The sequence below is a fragment of the Anomalospiza imberbis genome, chromosome 5, assembly GCF_031753505.1.
Source record: "Anomalospiza imberbis isolate Cuckoo-Finch-1a 21T00152 chromosome 5, ASM3175350v1, whole genome shotgun sequence".
NCBI classification, from domain to species: Eukaryota; Metazoa; Chordata; class Aves; order Passeriformes; family Viduidae; genus Anomalospiza; species Anomalospiza imberbis.
In genome coordinates, this window is record NC_089685.1 from 4,261,942 (window position 1) to 4,281,575 (window position 19,634).

General features: G+C 41.1%; 1 protein-coding gene across 1 annotated transcript in view; it reads left to right on the forward strand.

Annotated features, from left to right (window-relative positions):
• Nucleotides 1-19,634, forward strand: part of TAF3 (TATA-box binding protein associated factor 3) — a 114,139-nt gene that overhangs the window by 86,387 nt on the left and 8,118 nt on the right. The window contains exons 3-4 of the mRNA XM_068189444.1: nt 225-2,041; nt 6,995-7,077. Coding sequence (XP_068045545.1) covers nt 225-2,041; nt 6,995-7,077 — 1,900 coding nt within the window. The remainder of the gene's footprint in view (nt 1-224; nt 2,042-6,994; nt 7,078-19,634) is intronic.

Genomic DNA, 19,634 nt, shown 5'->3' on the forward strand with positions numbered 1-19,634 from the left:
GGGTTCAGAGTTACACTGCAGTGAGGGCACCTGCCAGTTCCAGTGGTAGCTGCTGTGACACAGGAGGTGCCACATGTTCCTCAAGCAGACCAGTAAGAAGCCCTTAGGTGGCCAGTTGTCTCTTCTGGGCTGAGCTGCACGTGAATATTTGCTCTGGTGCTTGTTTGTTTCTGTAAAACACATTTCAATTATCCTAATGCTTTTCTAAATGTTCTCTGTTGCAGAAGAGGAAGAGGAGCAGGTTCCTACCGATGGAGGTACATCTGCAGAGGCCATGCAGGTCCCACTGGAAGAAGAAGGAGATATGGAAGAGGATGAGGCAATTAATGATGAGAACTACTTGAGCAAGAGACCCTTAGAAAGTCCTGATGCTGAGGAATTCCCACCTGTGAAAAGGCCAAAACTGTCTGTTTCCAAAGGCGACACCTTGGATGGAACTGTGGAACCACGTGAGCCTCTTAGCTCAATAAATACACAAAAAGTACCACCAATGCTTTCTCCAGTTCATGTTCAGGACAGTACAGACTTAGCCCCCCCTTCACCAGAACCACCGATGTTGGCTCCCATTGCAAAATCCCAAGTGCCGACCCCCAAAACTTTAGAGGCAAAGCCGTTCGTACCCAAAACAAAGTCAAAAACAAGTTCTCCAGGACAAAAAGCAAAATCACCGAAAACTACACCTTCACCAGTGGTAGCTGGGAGTCCCATTCGTTCACCAAAAACTGGATCCAAAGAAAAAAAGTCACCAGGACGCGCCAAGAGCCCAAAAAGTCCCAAAAGCCCAAAGGTTCCTGCTCATGTTCCGCAGCCACCTGTGAAGCCTGAAACACCGAGTAGAACCCCTCTGGCTGCATTGAGTGAGAAGATAGGAAAGGAAAATATCCAAGTGAAACAGGGACAGACACCACCTGAGCCTGCCCCCAAGCCAAATATGGACAACCAGGTGAAGAAAGTCCCAGTCATGGACAAGACCATTGATGATTCCATCGATGCTGTGATAGCTCGTGCGTGTGCAGAGCGAGAGCCGGATCCCTTCGAGTTTTCCTCTGGGTCTGAATCCGAAGGGGAAATTTTTACCAGTCCTAAAAGACTTTCTATTTCAGAGTCTACAACTCCTAAACCTTCTGTTCCTGTCAATAATGCAAATAAGGCGGGAGCAACTCCAATACCTGCCTCAGGTGGGACTTCAAGTTCAGACATTTCATGGACAATGGATGACTCAATTGATGAGGTCATTCGGAAGGCAAACATGGGGACACCTTCTCATCCACCTACCAACTTCACTTATTTCTCCTCTCCTTCTGCTTCACCTCCAACTCCAGAGCCTCTTCTCAAAGTCTATGAGGAGAAAACCAAGTTGGCTTCATCGACAGAAGTGAAAAAGAAATTGAAAAAAGAGCTGAAAACTAAAATGAAGAAGAAAGAAAAACAAAAAGAAAAAGATAAAGAGAAGAACAAGGAGAAAAATAAGGACAAGGAAAAGAACAAGGAGAAAGATAAAGACAAGGAAGGAAACAAGGAAGCAAAGTTTCAGTGGAAGGAACTACTCAAAGAGGATGATCCTGATCCGTATAAATTCAAACTAAAGGACTTTGAGGATGCTGACACAAAAGTAAAGTTGAAAGATGGCAATACCAAAAAAGAGAGAGAAAAACATAAAGATAAAAAGAAAGAGAAGGAGAAAGGCAAAAAGGACAAGGATAAAAAAGACAAAGAGAAACTCAAAGATAAGGGTAAGGAAGATAAGATAAAGGTGCCATCAGCACCTCTTGTGTTACCTCCCAAAGAAATGTCTATGCCCTTGTTCAGCACACCATCTGCCATGAGGCTTCCCAGTATGTTACCTTCCTTGTCTCCCATGCTACCTGAAAAACTATTTGAGGACAAAGAGAAACCGAAAGAGAAGAAGAAGGACAAAAAAGAGAAGAAGAAAAAGAAAGAAAGGGAGAAGGACAAAGAAAAGGAAAAGAAGGAGAAGGAAAAGGAGAGGAAAGAAAGAGAAAAGAAAGAGAAAGAAAAGGAGAAACACAAACATGAAAAGGTAAGCTGGTTGGATGAGATGAGATGGCACACTTGCTTGAAGAATCCACATGGATTCCTGTGTTTGCTGCTGAGCATTGTCTAATAGCTTTGAGGAGAAGTGTGGTTACAGGTTTGGTGTTTCTTAATAATAACAGCTCCAAGGAAGGTGTCCACCAAGAGCTTCAGAGATTGTCCCACATCTTTGGAAAACAAAACAGTGGAATTCTAGTTCTGTGAATTTGAAATGTGGGATTTTCTTGGCTTTTCTCAACCTTTTCACTTGAAAAAGCTGAGGCTCAGATGCAACAACAACACACACAGCAAAAGGAAACAGTGTTGTGATGCAGAAAGTTTGTTCTGTAGGTTTCTACTAGAAGAACAGCAGCCCTGTACCTTCCATATAAACTTTAAATTTTGTTTCTAAAAGTCCGCTGTTTCAAAGTTTGTAGAAGCCTGGAAATTCCCAGGTGGACAGAAATGAGAAGCAGACTGCCTTCAAATAAATGTTATCTCGCATGCTCAAAAGAGTTGCTGAGTCTTCTCTTAGCAAATCTGCCCCCTTGTTGCTCCAATTTGTTTGAAGTAAGAAAATTATTATCAAATTATGGTCTCAGTGTTCAAATGTCACCTTTCGTTTCGAGTCTTATGCTTGAGAGACAGAAGGGGAGAGCTAATTTTCAAGGGGTTTGAGCTCCTTCCATTCCTGTAACTCTTACTGATTTACATCAGCCAAAGATAATTTCTTCTTTCCAATATCACCTAATCTTGAGAATATATTTAATATTTAAGAAATGAAACCAGCATATTTGCATGTTATCAGATTTGAAATCCCATTAGAAGCAGCTCCCCTAATTCAGGATTTGCTCTAATTTTTTTTGTCACTTCACCTTATAATACGCATTAAATTGTTAATATTGAAGAGAAAGAAGAAAAGAAGGAAGATTGTCTTCCTGTGCGATAACCTTGGATTCAGGAGTTCCTAAATCTCTATCCTTAGCCTTAGGAAGCACTGTGTGAGTTCCAGTTTTACCAAGATGCTCTTTACATCCTGCTTTGAGTGTAATACTCAGTTTGTACAAGCTCAGATTTGGGACATTCCTCACTCTCCTTTTTGTTGCCACTCTTATGTTACCTGCTGGACTTGCAACAAAGTGCTGATTTCAAACTTGATGTGTTTTTTAAGTTTACACATGGTTTTTCCACGCCGAATCTGGGTGATGTGGAGAACTCACATTTGTCTGCTGTGGATGAGTTGGTGATCAACAGGGTGGTGGCCCAGTTGTCCATGATAATTTCGTGTCTGGTTTTAGATACAGATTCTGCATTTTAGACACAGATTCCCCATTTTATCTGTCTGCCCCTTGTGCCTGAGCAGTTTTGGCAGTATTTCGTTGAGAATTTCTGCTGAGATTTCTTTTTGAAGTTAAATATGGGTGTATGTAAAATAGAGGCAATGAGTGGCTTGTTTTCCATATTTTTGGTTTTGCATTTCTCCTGCAGTTGTCTGTGTCAGGTTTGCTTTTAGAGTGATAAATGGACACATAAACAAACGCAGACTGGTAAAGCTTCAGTATAGAATCACCATATATATACATATACATATATATGTATATATTAGGAAAAGGAGTTCAACACTAATAAAAACTTGGACAAATTAAATTGACAAAGCTGCCCATTACCTTGGCAAAAAGTCCCTGTCAAAAGATAAACTTTAAAGCTAGAATGCATGAAAGAGTCCCCAGATAGAATTAAAATTTAAACTGATTCTTGAGAGATAAGCTTTTTTTAAATCCACCTCTTTGCTGCAAGTCAGGATTTTAAAAATAAATTTCCCCTTTAAATCTCTTGAGCGATTTTCATTTTTTGCAAGGCCGCACTGCTGGTGTCCTGGAAAAATGGAGAGTTAGAGCTTTATCAGTTGGTGCCCTGAGGTATGTGGCAAAGAAGCTAAATCCTTGAAGATTAGCAAAAAAAATGCAGCACATGGCAATAAGGGGCTTATATGACTACTAGTATTAGTTCAGGTGAAAGAAGTATTGCTTATACATAAAACTGGACAAATCCACTGACAATGTATTTTTAGTTAGCTACAAAGGAGTCTTATATTGCTGGACTTTACCTCTTTGGTGATTTGGGAAGCTTAGTAATCCACTGTAAATGCTCTTCTGCTGGCCCCAATTCCCAGTATTACTCCAGAATGCTGCTCTTTCGTTTTAACCCCTAAAAGTACATGTTTCCTTAATTTAGCTTTTAGATCACACAATGACTTATTTAGCCAGCAGTTGTGCTGCAAGAGCAAATGATCAAGTTACGGCTCAGATATTTAATCTGCCACAGCGCGTCCGCCTCGGAGGTGTGAGCACAACCTGGGAGATGAGTTTGTGGGCTCGCTGCAGTTTCAGCTCCTGATGGCCAGGAGAAAACACCAGAGTCCCATTTCTAATGTTGCTGTAGTTAAACAAAAACTGACTCAGCTGTAATATTCCCATTTTTGAGCCTCGTAGTTATTACCTTTGCGCACATCCCATCCTGTTGGGTAATTGAGGCTTTTTATCAAGTTTTTCCTGGAATTTTGCCCCAGGCTGCTGAAAGATACAGGGCAGCAAACAGAACACTGCATAAATGGCAGAAAACAGAAGCTGAAGGCTTCGTGCTGGGAGTGTTTGGTGGTGGCACCGAGGAGGAGAAGCTTTGTCTCAGGGCTTGCCTGCAGCTCCGTGCCCTGCAGTGGTGTTGGGTGCTGCCCACGGAGCCAGAAACGCAGATCTGGGGCACTGCCTTGCGAGCTCCATCAACTGAAAAGCAAACACTTGGAGCAGTTACACCCCATTTGTACTCCAGAGATTACCAGGCATGCTGTAGGAGTGACTGAGCAGCTCAGGGAGCAGCTGCTGACCCAGTTTCAGCTAACCTTAATAAGCTGAGCTGGAAACTAAAGTAGTTGAGGAACTGTTTCATGAGAAATGGAGCCATCCTTGCATCAGGGCAGGGCTTGCCAGAGCTGTCCCAAAGTAAGCTGCCCTTGCTCTTGTATCAAAATCCTGTCATAATGCAGAGGAAGACGAAGCTCTGCAGAATGTAACTGTGTATGCTCCTTAGTTTTATCCCTGGTCTAATGATGCAAACCCTACACACAAACCCACGTTGTAGAAAGATGCTTCCTGTCCTCTTGTATCAAAGGATAAAATTTAGCATTCGGGCGGAGCCCTGTTTTCCTCTCCTAGCAGACTGTGATGTTGGTATCTGAGCATAATGAAGTGTGCTTTTCTTCTGCCCCGTGAGCCCACACCACCCTTGTTTAGAAGGGACCAAGGACCTTTATAAATGGCGTGGGCATCTCTCTGTGCTGTGTGCTGGAAGCTGCAGCAGCAGTGCTGGTCCTGAGACGTTTTGTATTCAAAACAGGCACTAAAGAAGGAGGAGAAACCTGCAAGAAAAGAGGCAAGATAGGCTGTGCAAAGCCATAGTCCTGAGCCTGCAGTACCAGGGTTCAGTTTCAGTCTCTAAGCAGTGGGTGATGTTACAGGTTAAGATGCTGGGAAAACAGAGAAGACTCACCTATGGAAGATGGCAGTGAAATTGTTGCAGGCATTAGAAGCTTCAGAGGAAAAAAGCTCTTGCAGCACTCCAGGGGAATGATGTAACAAAAAATGGTTCTACATAAACAAAGAGTGCAGAGAGGCCTGTGAAATCAGCTAATCCTTATCCATGGAGAGCTGTATTGCAAAGCACAGTTCACTGTGTCAGAGCAGGAATACCACTCAGGGTGCTCTCTTTCTCTCTCTGGCCTAGACATCTCCTGGAGAGCAGCTCCAGTTCTTTTGCCAAAATGCATGGCACAAGATTTTGTTATTACCTTTCTCAAAATAAGTCCCACTTGAGCCTTCCCACTCTGGCCTGCTCTCTCCCACACTGCATTCTGTACTTTGCATTGATTGTTTGCCCTCCCATTTTCTGTGAAAGCTTTAAGAAACTGGAGATTTGATCGGGTTTCCATTTCATGTATGCATATTAGTTTTGTCTCTTAAGTTCCTGGAGCAGATTCAGCCAAGTGATTGTTTTATTAAATATGGTGACACACATGCTCAAAATGAGATCAGTCTCCATCTCTCTTTTTATATGTATCTCTCTCTCTATATATAATGTATATGTACTTGTCATATATGGATATAAGTTGAGTAATGAATGCCTGGAGAATCATTAGAGTGTCAGCTGTAGCATCTGTGGTCGTTCTGTACAGGTTTTGCAAACCAGTAGCTCAATGGGAGTTGGTAATTTTGGCATATACTGGTTCCATAAGTTCAAGGGCATATTCAAGTGGTGTAAACTCCACCAGATACCAAGATTGGAATCCTAGGCCACTTGAAAAATAGTCATTAAAAACCTCAGCCTAATTGCAGTAAAATGCAATGGCTGTTATGCCTGTGTGGATAAGAACTTTCATAAAGTATTCAGTGTTGGTGAATTCAGCTTGGAGTTTATTTGCTTCCTGTGTCTCTCCTTTTGATTCAAGAGAGTCATGGTACATTTATGTGATGAACCTGGGAAATAATTTAATTTAAATCTCAGAAAAATGTGCAAACACCAATGGGTGCCTGACAAGTTTGAGTACTAAGATCAAAGCATTTCATGTCATTGTTTAGAAACAAACTGGGAAGTTTCGTGTCTAGAAAAGTACTTAATCAGGAAGATTTGCTAATAAATTGTATCAGGAGGTACAAATGCAGCACAATTTCAAGTTGATTTTTTTAGCTTAGAGTTTGTTTTTGTGAATTGCTGCAGCTGGGACTCCCTGCAGACTGAGACCCATCCACGCCATGGGACGAAGTGTGCGAGAACAGTGATTAGTCTGTCGTAGTTTGTCTCATTAAGTTGATATACTCTGGTTAACTCCATCAGTGCTTTCATGTAATTAATATATTTTGGGAGTCTGCTTGCAGTCTTTGATTGATGATTGTGTTCCCCTGTACAGATAAAGGTGGAACCAGTTGTTCCAGCTCCGTCACCGGTTATTCCTCGGCTGACTTTAAGAGTGGGTGCAGGCCAAGACAAGATGTAAGTACAAATAAATCCATCTGTGAGGTGTATGCTCACCACAGTCCATCCTCTGGCACTTGTGGGAGCTCTTCTTTTCAGTGGGAAAAGCTTAAAAATTGGTGGCAAATTGCATTTATACAGCAAAGTGTATTCTCCAAGTGAGACCCATCACCTTCCATCCATCCTCATGTGTGTCCCATTCCATGTCTTTCTAGGGCATGGATTACAGGACTCCATCTAGGCTGGTATGATGCCTCCAGTGACATTTAGTGAGGTTTCTGTAATGGATGCTTATCCTGAGTGTAACCTACAGCTAAATTTCACAACACTCCCCCAGCTAACAGTTGTTTTATGCTTTAAAACATAACAGTTGGAATTCCTTTATACACATCTGTTTTATTATAACTGTTGATGATTATTCATGAGTGTACCTAACGCATTTCAAGTGCTGCTTCATTAGCTCCCTAATTATTGGGTGCTGTTGTACAAATAATAGTTACTTTGTACTGGATGAGCATAAATAGGGTGATCCCTATCCTGAGATCATCCAGCATAAACAGGAGACTGGAGAGGCCGGGGAAACCATGCCTCACCAGGCTTCTTAGGCTGGTCCTGTGTTGTATGTGAAGGGTTTCTTTTAATCAGGTTTTTCGTGTTGATTTCATGGCACAAAGCACACTTTCATGTCCAATGGTAAACATCACATAAAAAACAGCATCACACAGATCTTTCATTTCCATTCCTCACATTAAGTAGTGCTAATGTAGTTGTTTCTTTTATAGAGCCATTATGAACTAAACCCCCTAACCACTAAATTTCTGCTCTAGAAGTTAAATGGGATTTTGATGATTATTTTCTTTTTCTCTGCTGTCCTACTTCTCCCAAGTAGGTAAATCTAGCTTTTATTGGTTTGAAGCTGCTAAGGGACTTGCGTCATTCCTTGGTTTCTAAGGGACACCTGCACCCCAATTAACCATTTTTGCTTTCTTCCTTTCACAGTATTTGAGTGAGATCTAAAATTTCTGTGCCTCAGGTTGCTGTACAAATTTCCAGCTCTTTCAGAATAATTGCCTGTCCTGCTGAGCGTGATTTGAATGTGCATGGCTGGACATGCTGTCCCTTGAAAGCCCACAGATCCATTTTCCTCCTTGAGGAGACATGGGTACTTTTAAATTCTGCTTTTTCAAGGACTGTAGAGTGTTTATATGGAGGAAATTGACTCATATTTCCAACTTCAGAATTAAAGTTCTCAAGCCATATTTTAGCACCAGTTATCTTCCAACCTTACCTCACCTCAGTGTTTCTCATACCCACACACATTTTGAAAGGGGACTTCAGACTCCATCTGTTTGCTAAAAATCATGTGGGTGCATCATTGTTATCCCTGCCAGCCCTTAGTGGGTTTGACATCTTGTTTAATGGGCTTTTGGGAAACTCACTTTTATTCCAGATTAATTTTTGCATCTTTACTGGCACCTTGGCCCCCATCTGAGGATCTCGTAACAGGCAGAAAGAAATGCTTTTTAATGTGTTATAGTAAGGGAAAGGTAAACTTGTGTTTCATCTGTGTTGGTAATGAGGTTCTAAATATCTGGCGATGGTTATATAAAAATGTTGTGTTTCAATTAGTCTGTCTCTGGAATAACTGGCATGGGATTGTTTGAGGATACCGTGACTCTCCATGGAAAGGTGCAAGGAAAAATTTAGGGATTCTTAGAATTTGATATGAGTGGAAACTAGATGGAGAAATTGGTTATTTCAGTTTCTCTGTTAGAGAGAAGAGCTGTTTGGAGGCTTTTGGAAGTGCTCAAGTACCTGTTCAGTTGGAAGTTAATTTGTTTGGGGGGGCTTCATATAGAACATCTTTAATAGAAGCACTTACAGATCTTCATGAGGCCACAGGGCTTTTAGGGGTCTGAAGCAAAAGTGTCAGATTGATGGTGCATGGAATGGAGATTCACATCACACCATAAACTCAGCACAAGTTGGCTGAATGACACAGCAGTAGTGAGCAAAATGCCTTTGCAGTGCAGTGAGCAGTTGGGGCTCTTCAGCCTGGAGAAGTGAAGGCAGTGGAGAGACCTTAGAGCCCCTTCCAGTGCCTAAGGGGCTCCAAAAAAGCTGAAGAGGGACTTTCTACAAAGGCATGGAGTGCAGGATAGGGGGAATGGCTTCAAACTGACAGAGGGCAGGGTTAGATGGGATATGAGGAGGAAATTCTTCCCTGTGAGGGTGGGGAGGCCCTAGCACTGGTTGCCCAGAGAAGCTGTGGCTGCCTCATCCCTTTGGAAGTGTCCAAAGCCAGATCGGACAGGGCTTGGAGCACCCTGGGATAGTGGAAGGTGTCCCTGCCCATGGCAGGGGCTTGGAATCAGATGATCTTTAAGGTCCCTTTCAACCCAAATAATTCTATGATTTTATAATTTTACTTCTTGACTCCTCTGCCTGGACCAGTGTACAAAGGAGTGACAGCAGCAGCAGGAAAGTCTTTTCTCTTGTGTTTGTGAATAAAAGTACATATTTTATCCCAGATTCAAAGTAATACTTGCATTCAGGCTTGTCTGGAGTGCAAATGTTCTTACAACATGCATCAGCTCAAAAGAATTGGCTATTAACAACATTGGGTTAATAGACATGAAAATGTATTATTGCTGAAGGATGGACAAACCAGTATTGAAAAACTGCCCTACTTAAGAGTTTTTTTGCAAGTGTTTTAACTGCACAGTAAAACAAGAAGAAAGTAGATTATTATCAAAGCATTTCCATCTTAGTTGTAAACAATTACAGCAATACTTGCATGGATGCCACATTAGAAGAAATTTAGTGGATTCCATTCTAATGCAATTAGAGCTAATTTTGTTCTTTAAATGAATAAAAGGTCAGCTAGTAAATCTAGTTTATCTCAAGTCCAGGCTTCAATAAATTGTTTTATTTAATTTGTTGTAAAAGATCTTATCCTTAATGGGCCTTGCTCTTATTGGTTTGCTTGGGTTCTAAAATATTTATGACCACTTTTTTAGATATGATTTGAATGATATGTTGGAAGGGTTTTTCACTTTTTTTTTTCCATTCCAGTGTTATCAAGGTAGATTGCTAACTGAGTTAGTATAGGAAGGAACCACTGATGCTATCGTTTTTCAAAACAAAACAAGCAAAACAAAAAACACAGACTTTTAAATTTTAAATGAACTGCAAATGATGAGTAGGGTTTAATACTTTTATTCAATTACATCATGGCTTCTTTTTGTCTTGTTTTTTTTCCTAAGCACTATCATTTTTCATACACATAAGTTTTTTTAAATCATATCTATTGATAAGGTGTTGACATTCCAGCTACTACTACAGCTGACATAAACTTCAGCAAAAGTACATGCTGTAATGTTTGATACTTCCGATAAATTTATTCTACATTTAAATACAGCTTTTAAGGAAAAACACATGGCTGCTGACACTAATGCCAGACCACAAAGCACAGTACTACTCATGGAGTGCCGTTTCAGTGTTTCTGTGCCCTGGAAGCAGGATATATGTTTTTTGTGAAATCAGGTCTCCAAATTTACCTTTAATTTCAGACTTCTACTCCAGACCTGCATCATAACTCTGGCATCAGCAGGGAACCTGGAAAGCAGACAGGAAGAAGGGGAAAGACAGGCATTTTAACAGTGTTTAACTGGTAAACCTGACCTGCTGCTCTAATGAAATTGCCCCTTGTGTTCTGTATTTTTTAAGTGAGTAGATACGTGATTTTCTCCAAAAACAAATCACACACATGCTCAGATATGTATGTGTGTGTGCCTATAAAAATGTATATTAAATAACATGTGAATTGTAAGATCCTAAAAGGATTAAGGGATGAAAAAAAAATTTGTTACCCAGATACTTAATTGGCCCCACTAAAAATCTTTATTACTTGGTAGGATATTATCAGTCCAAGGCCAACTTATTTTTGTGTGGAGGCTCATTCAGCTGCACGATACCCTCATGACAAAAGCCATGAGCAGAACCAGCTGACATCCTGTGTAGAGGATCTCAAAACCAAAGGCTAAGATAGAGAAATTATCCTGTGATCATAGATGTGACCTCTCTTTGTAACATCAGTGACCCAGAAGAAGTATTTTTGGGACTAGGAGGACAGGAGAACCTAGTTTATTACACCAAGTTTCTTGATTATCTATGTAAGAACTTCTACAACCCCCACAGGGAAGAATTTTTTCCCAATATCCAATCTAACCCTTCCCTCTTTCAGTTCTATTTGCTCAAGAATTTGTTATTTTAAGTGCAACACAAAGTTGCAGTAAATCAGTTCTTCACTCATACTTTTTGAAATCCCACAGAAGTATACAATCTCACCTGTAGCATGCAGAGTGCTACCAAGTGTATGCTCACCAAAAAGAGATGCCTTAATGAGGGATCTTCTATCTACAACAAGCTTAATTTACAAAAGAGTTGAGTTGCAAACTCTCCAGAGATTGAATTTTCTTGGGAAAACTGCACGCACACATGCACAATCAGACTTTAAAAGGTCATGGCACCAAGAAAGGAAAGAAGAAAGAAGAAGGTTTTAACAAATACGTCCATATGCTTCTTATTGACCTGGCTGAAGAAAGAAATTAGGCAAGGACTGTGTTGGTGCTCCCCAAAGTTCACTGAGTTGCTGCTGTAACATGAATTTATGTTCTTTTAAAACTGTTCAAGCTCTATGTGAGTTGTGGGAAAAAAAAAAGCTGGATATCCAAGACGTTGCTGCTAGTTTGAGTTAAACTAGAATCCTGCCCTCTGCAGCTTCCAAGAATGCACCTGATTGTTACAGAATCATCTTTAGTGTATATTCAGGAGGTTCAGTTTTTAATAGGGTTGTTCTCATACAGATAAATCAGAGGGTGTGAAGAAACTTTTGAACTTTGGGTGCTATTTAGTGGTGCACTAGTCAGACTTTGATAATTTACATTATTGTCTTCATAGTGTTTGCCCACAAATGTTGAATGATGGGGTTCATTAAGCTCCCTGTACAGGCATATCCAAATTGTTTGCCTCCAGCTTTGGCTCCCTACGTGTGGCTGGGGAGGGAAGGATTGGCTTTTTATTGACTTGTCAAGCCTTAGGTTTGCATTACCAGCCAAGTAGCTCATGACCCATTCCATTTATTGCACTGTTTTGTGGTGGGGAAACAGGTAAAGGAATCCTGCTGGAAGCCCCTCCTTCTGCACGTTTTGATGAATAAGGGCAGTGTTTGGAGCAGTTAAGGCACCGTGACCAAACCCTTGGACAGACGGAGTGGCAGCAGCATGGGGCCATTGTGGGACACAGCTGTGGGCGGTGTTGGTTACCCTGCGAGACGTTGCTTATTCAAGGGAAAGCTCCAGAGGAGAATTTATTGAGGAATTAAAGAGGTGGGGGGGGCGGGGAAAAAGTGATACTTCAGGGAGAAAAATGGAGAAGGGCTGACCACTGTTTGGGAAAATGAAACAATAGAGCGCAAGCAGTAAAAGTCTGTGTTTATTGCAGTGCTTATGGGCATCCCAATTAATTGAGCAGGGAAAGGCCATGTTAACTGTGCCTTGACAGAACTACTGCTCTGGGTGTCAATCCAACTTGTGCTGTAAAAGAGCATGTAATGGTGAAATCATTTTTGATATGATCAATAGACCACCTAAGTGAGGAGGCAGAGTAATGAAAAATGATCTTGCTCCTCTCCGAGGTGTGCTGAAGGAATTCCAGTGATCTTTACAGCTTTCATCAATCTTTGTGAGTGTATTTACTGACATACCCACATTTCTCTGTTCTGTGGTCTTTTTAAATTATAAGAGCTGGAGGACTGATTTTTGGTGTCTTTTGAAATGCTGAATGTATTTTAATGAAGATACTGTCTCAGCTATGATTCATATCCCTTTCCCAATTGTTCTTTTTTAGTGTAACATATTGGCCCAAATCCTGCTGTAAAATCCCCATGTGTGGTCCTGTATCCATCCAAAAAGCTCTTTCACTTTGGTGGAGGTTCCCCAGCCTCTCCCTTGCTGCAGGATTGCAGCTTTTACATGAAAAAAAAAAGTGAAGAGCACCACATCCCTTTTACCAAACCAAGTAAATGATCATTTTTGTTTCTATTTCTAGAGGTGATTTAGCACAGCTTTTTCTTCCTTTAGCATGAATTAAATTTACAACTTCAGATGTCATCCTTAGTTTTTTACTTCCTTCTATTTTATTTAATTACTGAAGCCACCCCAACTAATTATTCATGCTGTATATGGTAGGCAGCAGTCTGTGGCAAATTATTTTCATTTTGCTGTTGGCCACATTGGGTGATGACTCCAAAAGTGAATCCATAAAAAGGCTTGAGTCATTAGAAAACAAAACAACTTACTGTGAGATTCTTTGATTTTGCTGCTTATTGCTCAAGAGTAAAAAAAAAAAAAAACCCCTAAACTTGTATACTGTATACCACAATTTAAAAAAAAAAAAAAGCTCTGGCAGGTTTAGACACATGAGGGAATTGCTTGTGTAAATGTCCATGAGCAGCTGCCCTTATGAAGCACAACAGAAACTGATCAAATATATGTGAAAGATTAGAAAGGCAGATGGGTATTTGTTTCAAAAATAAACTTTCCATAGAGGATGACTGCAAGAGAAAGGTACTGATTTGTTCTTGTCTTTGACAGAGGTGCTTATTTTACTCACTCTTTTACTGAGGTTTTTAAACAAAAGGGAGGAAACTCCATAGACCCAAGGATTTGTGGGATGGTTCCTGGGAGCTGGATGTGGACAAAAAGACCATAAAGAAATAGCCACAAAAGAACAGATGGTCCTACCTGAATTTAGTGAAATTGTCCTGTTAGCAATTGATCTTCAGCTGTACAGAATCTACAAGTCCAGGACCATCTATCTTATTTGTTTCTTTCAAAAACAAGCTTGGTAACAAGCTGAAAATTACAGCTTTAAATATTTTCTAAACCCATACTGGTACAACTTTCTGCTAGTTAATACAATTCATGTTCTATACCAGTTCCCACCAAAAAGGGTGGATATAGAACTGGTTTATGGGCAAGCTCCTAGATCATGCATCCCATAACATTTCCCAAAACAAATGACAATAAAAGGCAGTTTGCTGGGAACACAGAAGAGAAAGTTTGCAAAAGAGCTCATTGACATAAACATGTTATACCAGGTTCTGGTTTTGCTCTTGAGAACTCAGCAGAAGGGGTTGGTGCCAGGTGGTTTTAACATTGAAGATGTTTGTTATTGATGATAAGGGAAAAAATAAGATGAAAGATACCAAGACGCCACGCTACCAGCTCAGTTTTGTTTTGTCAGACTGGCAATGAACCATCCAGAGGTGTAAGTCAGAACGGTGAGAAAATGGGAGGGAGATTTAGGAGTCATCAACTGAAAGGTGCTTGTGGTTGTTGGGAGAAATACTCTGGGTGTAACAGATACAGAGGGTGAAGGCCAAGGGCAGAACTCTGTTTCGCTTAAAGTAATGGGAAAATAAACAGTAGAAAACGTGTAATTCAGTTTCAACAGTGCTTGTGTCCATAAAGCAAAGGAGTTAGCTGGAAATGTCAGCTGGGCTGAATGTCCAGATGTTTGTGGGGCTTTACCATAATGTTAGAATAGTAGAATCATAGAATAATATAGGTTGTAAAAGACATCTTAGATCATCAAGTCCAACCATTAAACCAGCACTGCAAAGTCCATCACTGAACTGTGTACACAATTGCCACATCTACATGTCTTTTAAATACCTTCAGGGATGGGTGACTCCACCACTGTCATGGGCAGCTTGTTCCAGTGCTTCACATCCCTTTTCATGAAATCATTTTCCCTAATATCCAATCTGAACCTCCTCGGACTCAACTAGAGGCCATTTCCTCTTGTCCTTTCACTTGTTACTTGGCCAAAGAGACCAACCCCCACCTGGTTGTACCTCCTGGTGGGGACTTCTGGGAAGTGATAAAGTCCTCCCTGAGCCTCCTTCTCTCCAGGCTGAGCCCCTGCAGCTCCCTCAGCTGCTCCTTCTGCTCCAGACCCTTCCCCTGCTCTGTTGAAATGGAGAATGAGCTGTTGATCTCCGTGTGCACCACTGAAGGTCAACACGCTTTACCTGGGAGAGTCAGGCACCCAAAAAAGTGGGTGTTATCTTGGAATTAGTGCTCAAAGTTCATTTTCTTTGATAGAGAAGAATACCACATGGCAGGTGATGTTAAAAGCGCTGAGGTCTTTTCACTTGCAGAAATTGCTTGGGGCTTCGTTGGAGGTTTGGTGCATTCTGGCACTCCACAAACTCACAAGTTGGTTGCAGTGTGTTCTTGTGGAGCTTCTGTTTGCCAGTATGACTTGTTTGCACAAAACAAAATATTCAGCAGGGCATGAAACAGCAAATAAATTTCCTTTTCTAAAAGTAATATGGGAATTAGCCTGCATTACAGAGCTTAAATCACACTGATTCTCCTCCAGGGCTGGAATAAAATTTCAGAATCACCTCTTATCTTTGAAGAATCTAAACCATATGGAAATTTCCTGATTTCCTTAGGTGTTTTTGACACTCTTACCCATAGGTCTCAGAGTGTTTAGGTTTTTTCTGGTGTAACAATCTCAGTTCCAGGTGTGAGATTTTTCAGAAACAAAATAGTTACATTGCTTTCTAGCATCAAGGAATTTATATCAATAAGGGAATATCAAAGCTAATAGATAATATGATGATTGATAATCCAAGTGAATTGCACCAGTTTCAGTTATGTCAGTGCAGTTGATCATGAATTTTCCTAGACACAGAGACCCATTTAGCTCCTTCTTGCTTAGAAATGGGTCATGGGTTCAGAAAAGAATCAGGACTTTTCAAATGTTGCTTTTTTCCTCTGAGCAGAGAAACAGCTTCTGCCTCTGAGAAACAAAGATTACTGTGATTTTTTTTTTACTAGACCTTTCAAAGTACTGATACAGCATTTTTTGGAGCTCATTGCCCATAGCAATCATTCCTCCCTGTGGCCCATATCCTGTTTTTGAAAAGCCATTTCCTTTTGGTGCACATCTTTCCCCTGTGTTTAGGTGAAGCAGTCAATGGGGCTTTCAGCCATAAGGATCAGAATGAAATCAAACAATTACTTTCAAAAACAGAAAACCATTTCACACCTTGGAGCTTCATTTTGCTCCAGATGTAGCGTGTTACAGCTCCTTCCACTTAGAGCCAATTAGAAACCAACTGACCTGTTGCAACACTTCAAATATTGGTGGAATTTGCCATTTGCCTGCAAGCTGACACTTGGTGTTCATCCTGTTTGGGTTTCAAACTATAACTGTGAACAGGGTGATTGCTCCCGAGTGATGGTTAAAAAGGGTTTTCATTCACTCTGCCCTCCTGAGAAACAGAAAAACTTCACTGAAGTTTTCTTTTCCTCCTTCCCCTTGGAGCAGTGTTGGACACAGTTTTGAACCAGTAGATGAGCATTGGATCTTTACTCTAAGGGTGTAGAGACACTGGCACAGGTTACCCAGGGAGGTGGTGGACTCACTATCCCTGGAAGTGTTCAAGATCAGGTTGGATGGGGCTCTGAAAAACCTGGTCTAGAGGAAGGTGTCCCTGCCCATGGCAGAGGGGTTGGGGCTGGAAGATCATTAAGGTCCCTTCCAACCCCATCCATCCTTCGATTTCATGAGATCTGGCTCCTCAGCTGATATTCAGCTATTACACACTATTGTCTTGGCCCCAACACAGCCTTGATGTAGTTGAGCAGAAATGGCAATGAGAAGATCTCATTAAGTTCTCCTATTGGGTTGAAATGGTGTTTGCACTGGAAAAGATTGTGAGAAAGAAAAATAACTTAAAAATGCCTTTGTCAGGAAGCTTTATGCTCTGCTCTTTCAGCAAAGGGGTCATAAGAAAACAATATGGAAATATAATTGGTAAGCATGGTATTTGAGGATTTCTCTGTCCTTCTGTCCTTCCACTTGAAATGTCACGTCCCTTAGCTATTTCTCCTTTTTATTACATTTAGATATTTTTTCTTGGTTGCTACCAGGCACTTGGTGACAAATCAGTGCATGTGTTCAATGATAAATACCCTGAGGTTCTGTGAGCAGGACAGCTCCTGCTGGCATTTAGAAAGAAATCCAAAGTGAATTTAGGTTGGACACAACGAAATACACAGTGTTTACATTAATTCAGGGTTTTTTTCAAAGGGAGTGGTAACTTGTAGTCACAATTTATGGAGGCTCTTATTGCCACATCTATTCCAAAGGTTTTCTCACACCCCTTTATTCTGGAGAAACTGTTTTGATTCAAAAACAACTTTTAATTGACTTTTTATCTTTCAGTGTAGAATCTGTTTGTGGTACATTGCCAGGAAAGCAGCCTGCAGAGAAATTCAGTTCTTGTCTCACGACTCTGATTGTGTTGGTGGTGGTGGTTGATGTTCAGTTGTGTTTGATTTCTGCAAAAAATACTCTTTTAGCCTCAGTTTTAGAGTTCTTGGATTGGTGTGGAGAAGGAGGTGAAAGTTTGTTTTATATAGTATTGTACTTGCAGACTAAGTGATGATTTTGGACACATGAAAACACATTTGGGAGAGAAGGTAAAAATAGGTGTATGGTGATGTCCCAAGGAAGAATTTTAATCCCAGCAGGACTCAGGTACCAGGCAGGTCGAGGCTCTGCTGCAGTGAGAGCCGCCTACTTGCAGTGAGCTCTGTGCCTCAATTTTCCTGTCTATAAAACAGAGCTCATAAATCTTGCCATCATTTACATACTGTTTTGATATCAGGTTTCTCTCCAAGTCTGAAGTAACAGTAATTATTAGTCGTGGGACTGCTATTTCCCTTTGATTTCTCCCCACCTCCATATTCCATGTGTGCAGCCCCTTCTTCAGGACAGGCTAAACCACCCTCGCTGAGATTACTCCATCACCTCTAATGGTGCAGCACAAAACCATTCATTTCTCCACTCTGGAGTCTAAAGTCTCTGAACTCCATTAGCCCAAGGGAGTGGTAGGCCCATGCGTGCTCCGAAATGCCGATCTCCTGTTTTGATAACTGAGCTCTAAAATCAAGATAAACAAGCTGCCCTATATACTGAACATGTCCTAATTGCACACTTCAGGCACGCCAGCCAATCGATGAGCGTGTGTCGCTCGCTAATGAATATTTGTAGTTTTGGAAGATTTCACATGTGGTGTTCCTTGCTGCTTCTGCAGTTATTAGCAGAGTGGCTTCGAAGACCCTGTGCAGGAGGAGAACCTGGCTTTAGACCAAGAAACTCCGTAATTTAATTTCATGTGTTAGCTGGGCATGGTCACTCTTATTCAAATTGTATTAGCTAATACCTCTTTCAAACTGTTTACACTGTGTGCAAAGTTGTGTTTAAATCCCTATTAGCTAATACATCTCCTAGTCTAGACTTGGGGATGGTTGACTCTCTGAAGAGCTCCTAGCAGGACTTTGTTTACTTGCAGGAGGTAAGGGAGGGAGGCATGGAAACAAGGGGCAATGATGTTTGAAACCATACAAATGACTTCTGCTGTACCAATATTTTGCTGTCAGTCCCTGTCCTTGCTTTTATTATAGCTAAGAGTTTGTTTATTGAGAGATGGCTCTCCAGTCATGAGGATAACTTTGCAAACCAGGGGAGTATTGGCACCAACCAAGGTCTTAGGCATTCAGCATTTGGAGCCAGGGCTGTCTGTGGAATGGGGAAGACACAGCAGAAGCATCTGAGTTGGGTATGGCAAGTCTGGCAGGAGCCCCAGGAGCCACACACTGAGACTTTCACTGAACCAGAAACACATCATGAGCCAAAGAGAAAACTTCCTTGGTGAGAGATAACAGTGGGGTTTTGGATGTTCCCACTAACAAGAGAAGGAGGCTGGTTTTGATGCGTAGGTTGCTCCCAGGATGGCCTGACAGTAGAACTTCCTTCCTTCTGTAAGTCACAGACAACATAAATTGAGACTCCTGCACTTTGACTCACAGTCTAGCACTTTACTGACACGTATACAGAGCCTGAGCCCCACATTAGGTACCTGAAGCAATCACTGGGATATATGTAGTGTGAATGTCTTCAGTGTTGCTGATGGAAGACTCATCTGTCAGCCTTTAGATTTCATTCTTTGATTTTCTTCTCCTGTTCATTCATAGAAGGTGTGATGCTGCAGCTGGGGGTTAGGCAGGACTACCAAACTCGTTGCTCTTGTTTCCTTTTACCAAGTATGTTTTTTACTATAACTCACCATAGTTCTGATTTTGTAGTGCAAGTGGCATTTCTTGTGAGAAAAAACACCATTATCTCAGCCAGGCATTACATACTGTATTATTCCAAGCCTTTCTCAAATGATGACTTGGAATTTTATTGACTTGAAATTCAGACAATGTCTCCAATCGTAGTGATACTGCCGTTGGAGTTGCAGTAAAGTCTAAAGTTGAACTTAGAATTCACATTGACGCTGGAGCCACACACTCCTGGTTCTCAGGAGTTGTTGCAATTTGATTTTTGTCATGATTTCTCTACTGATGTCTCAATTTTTTACTTTCTTAAATGATCCTTGTCCCTGGAATGTCTAACCTTTCTTTCAGTCACCCTCTTTGTACACA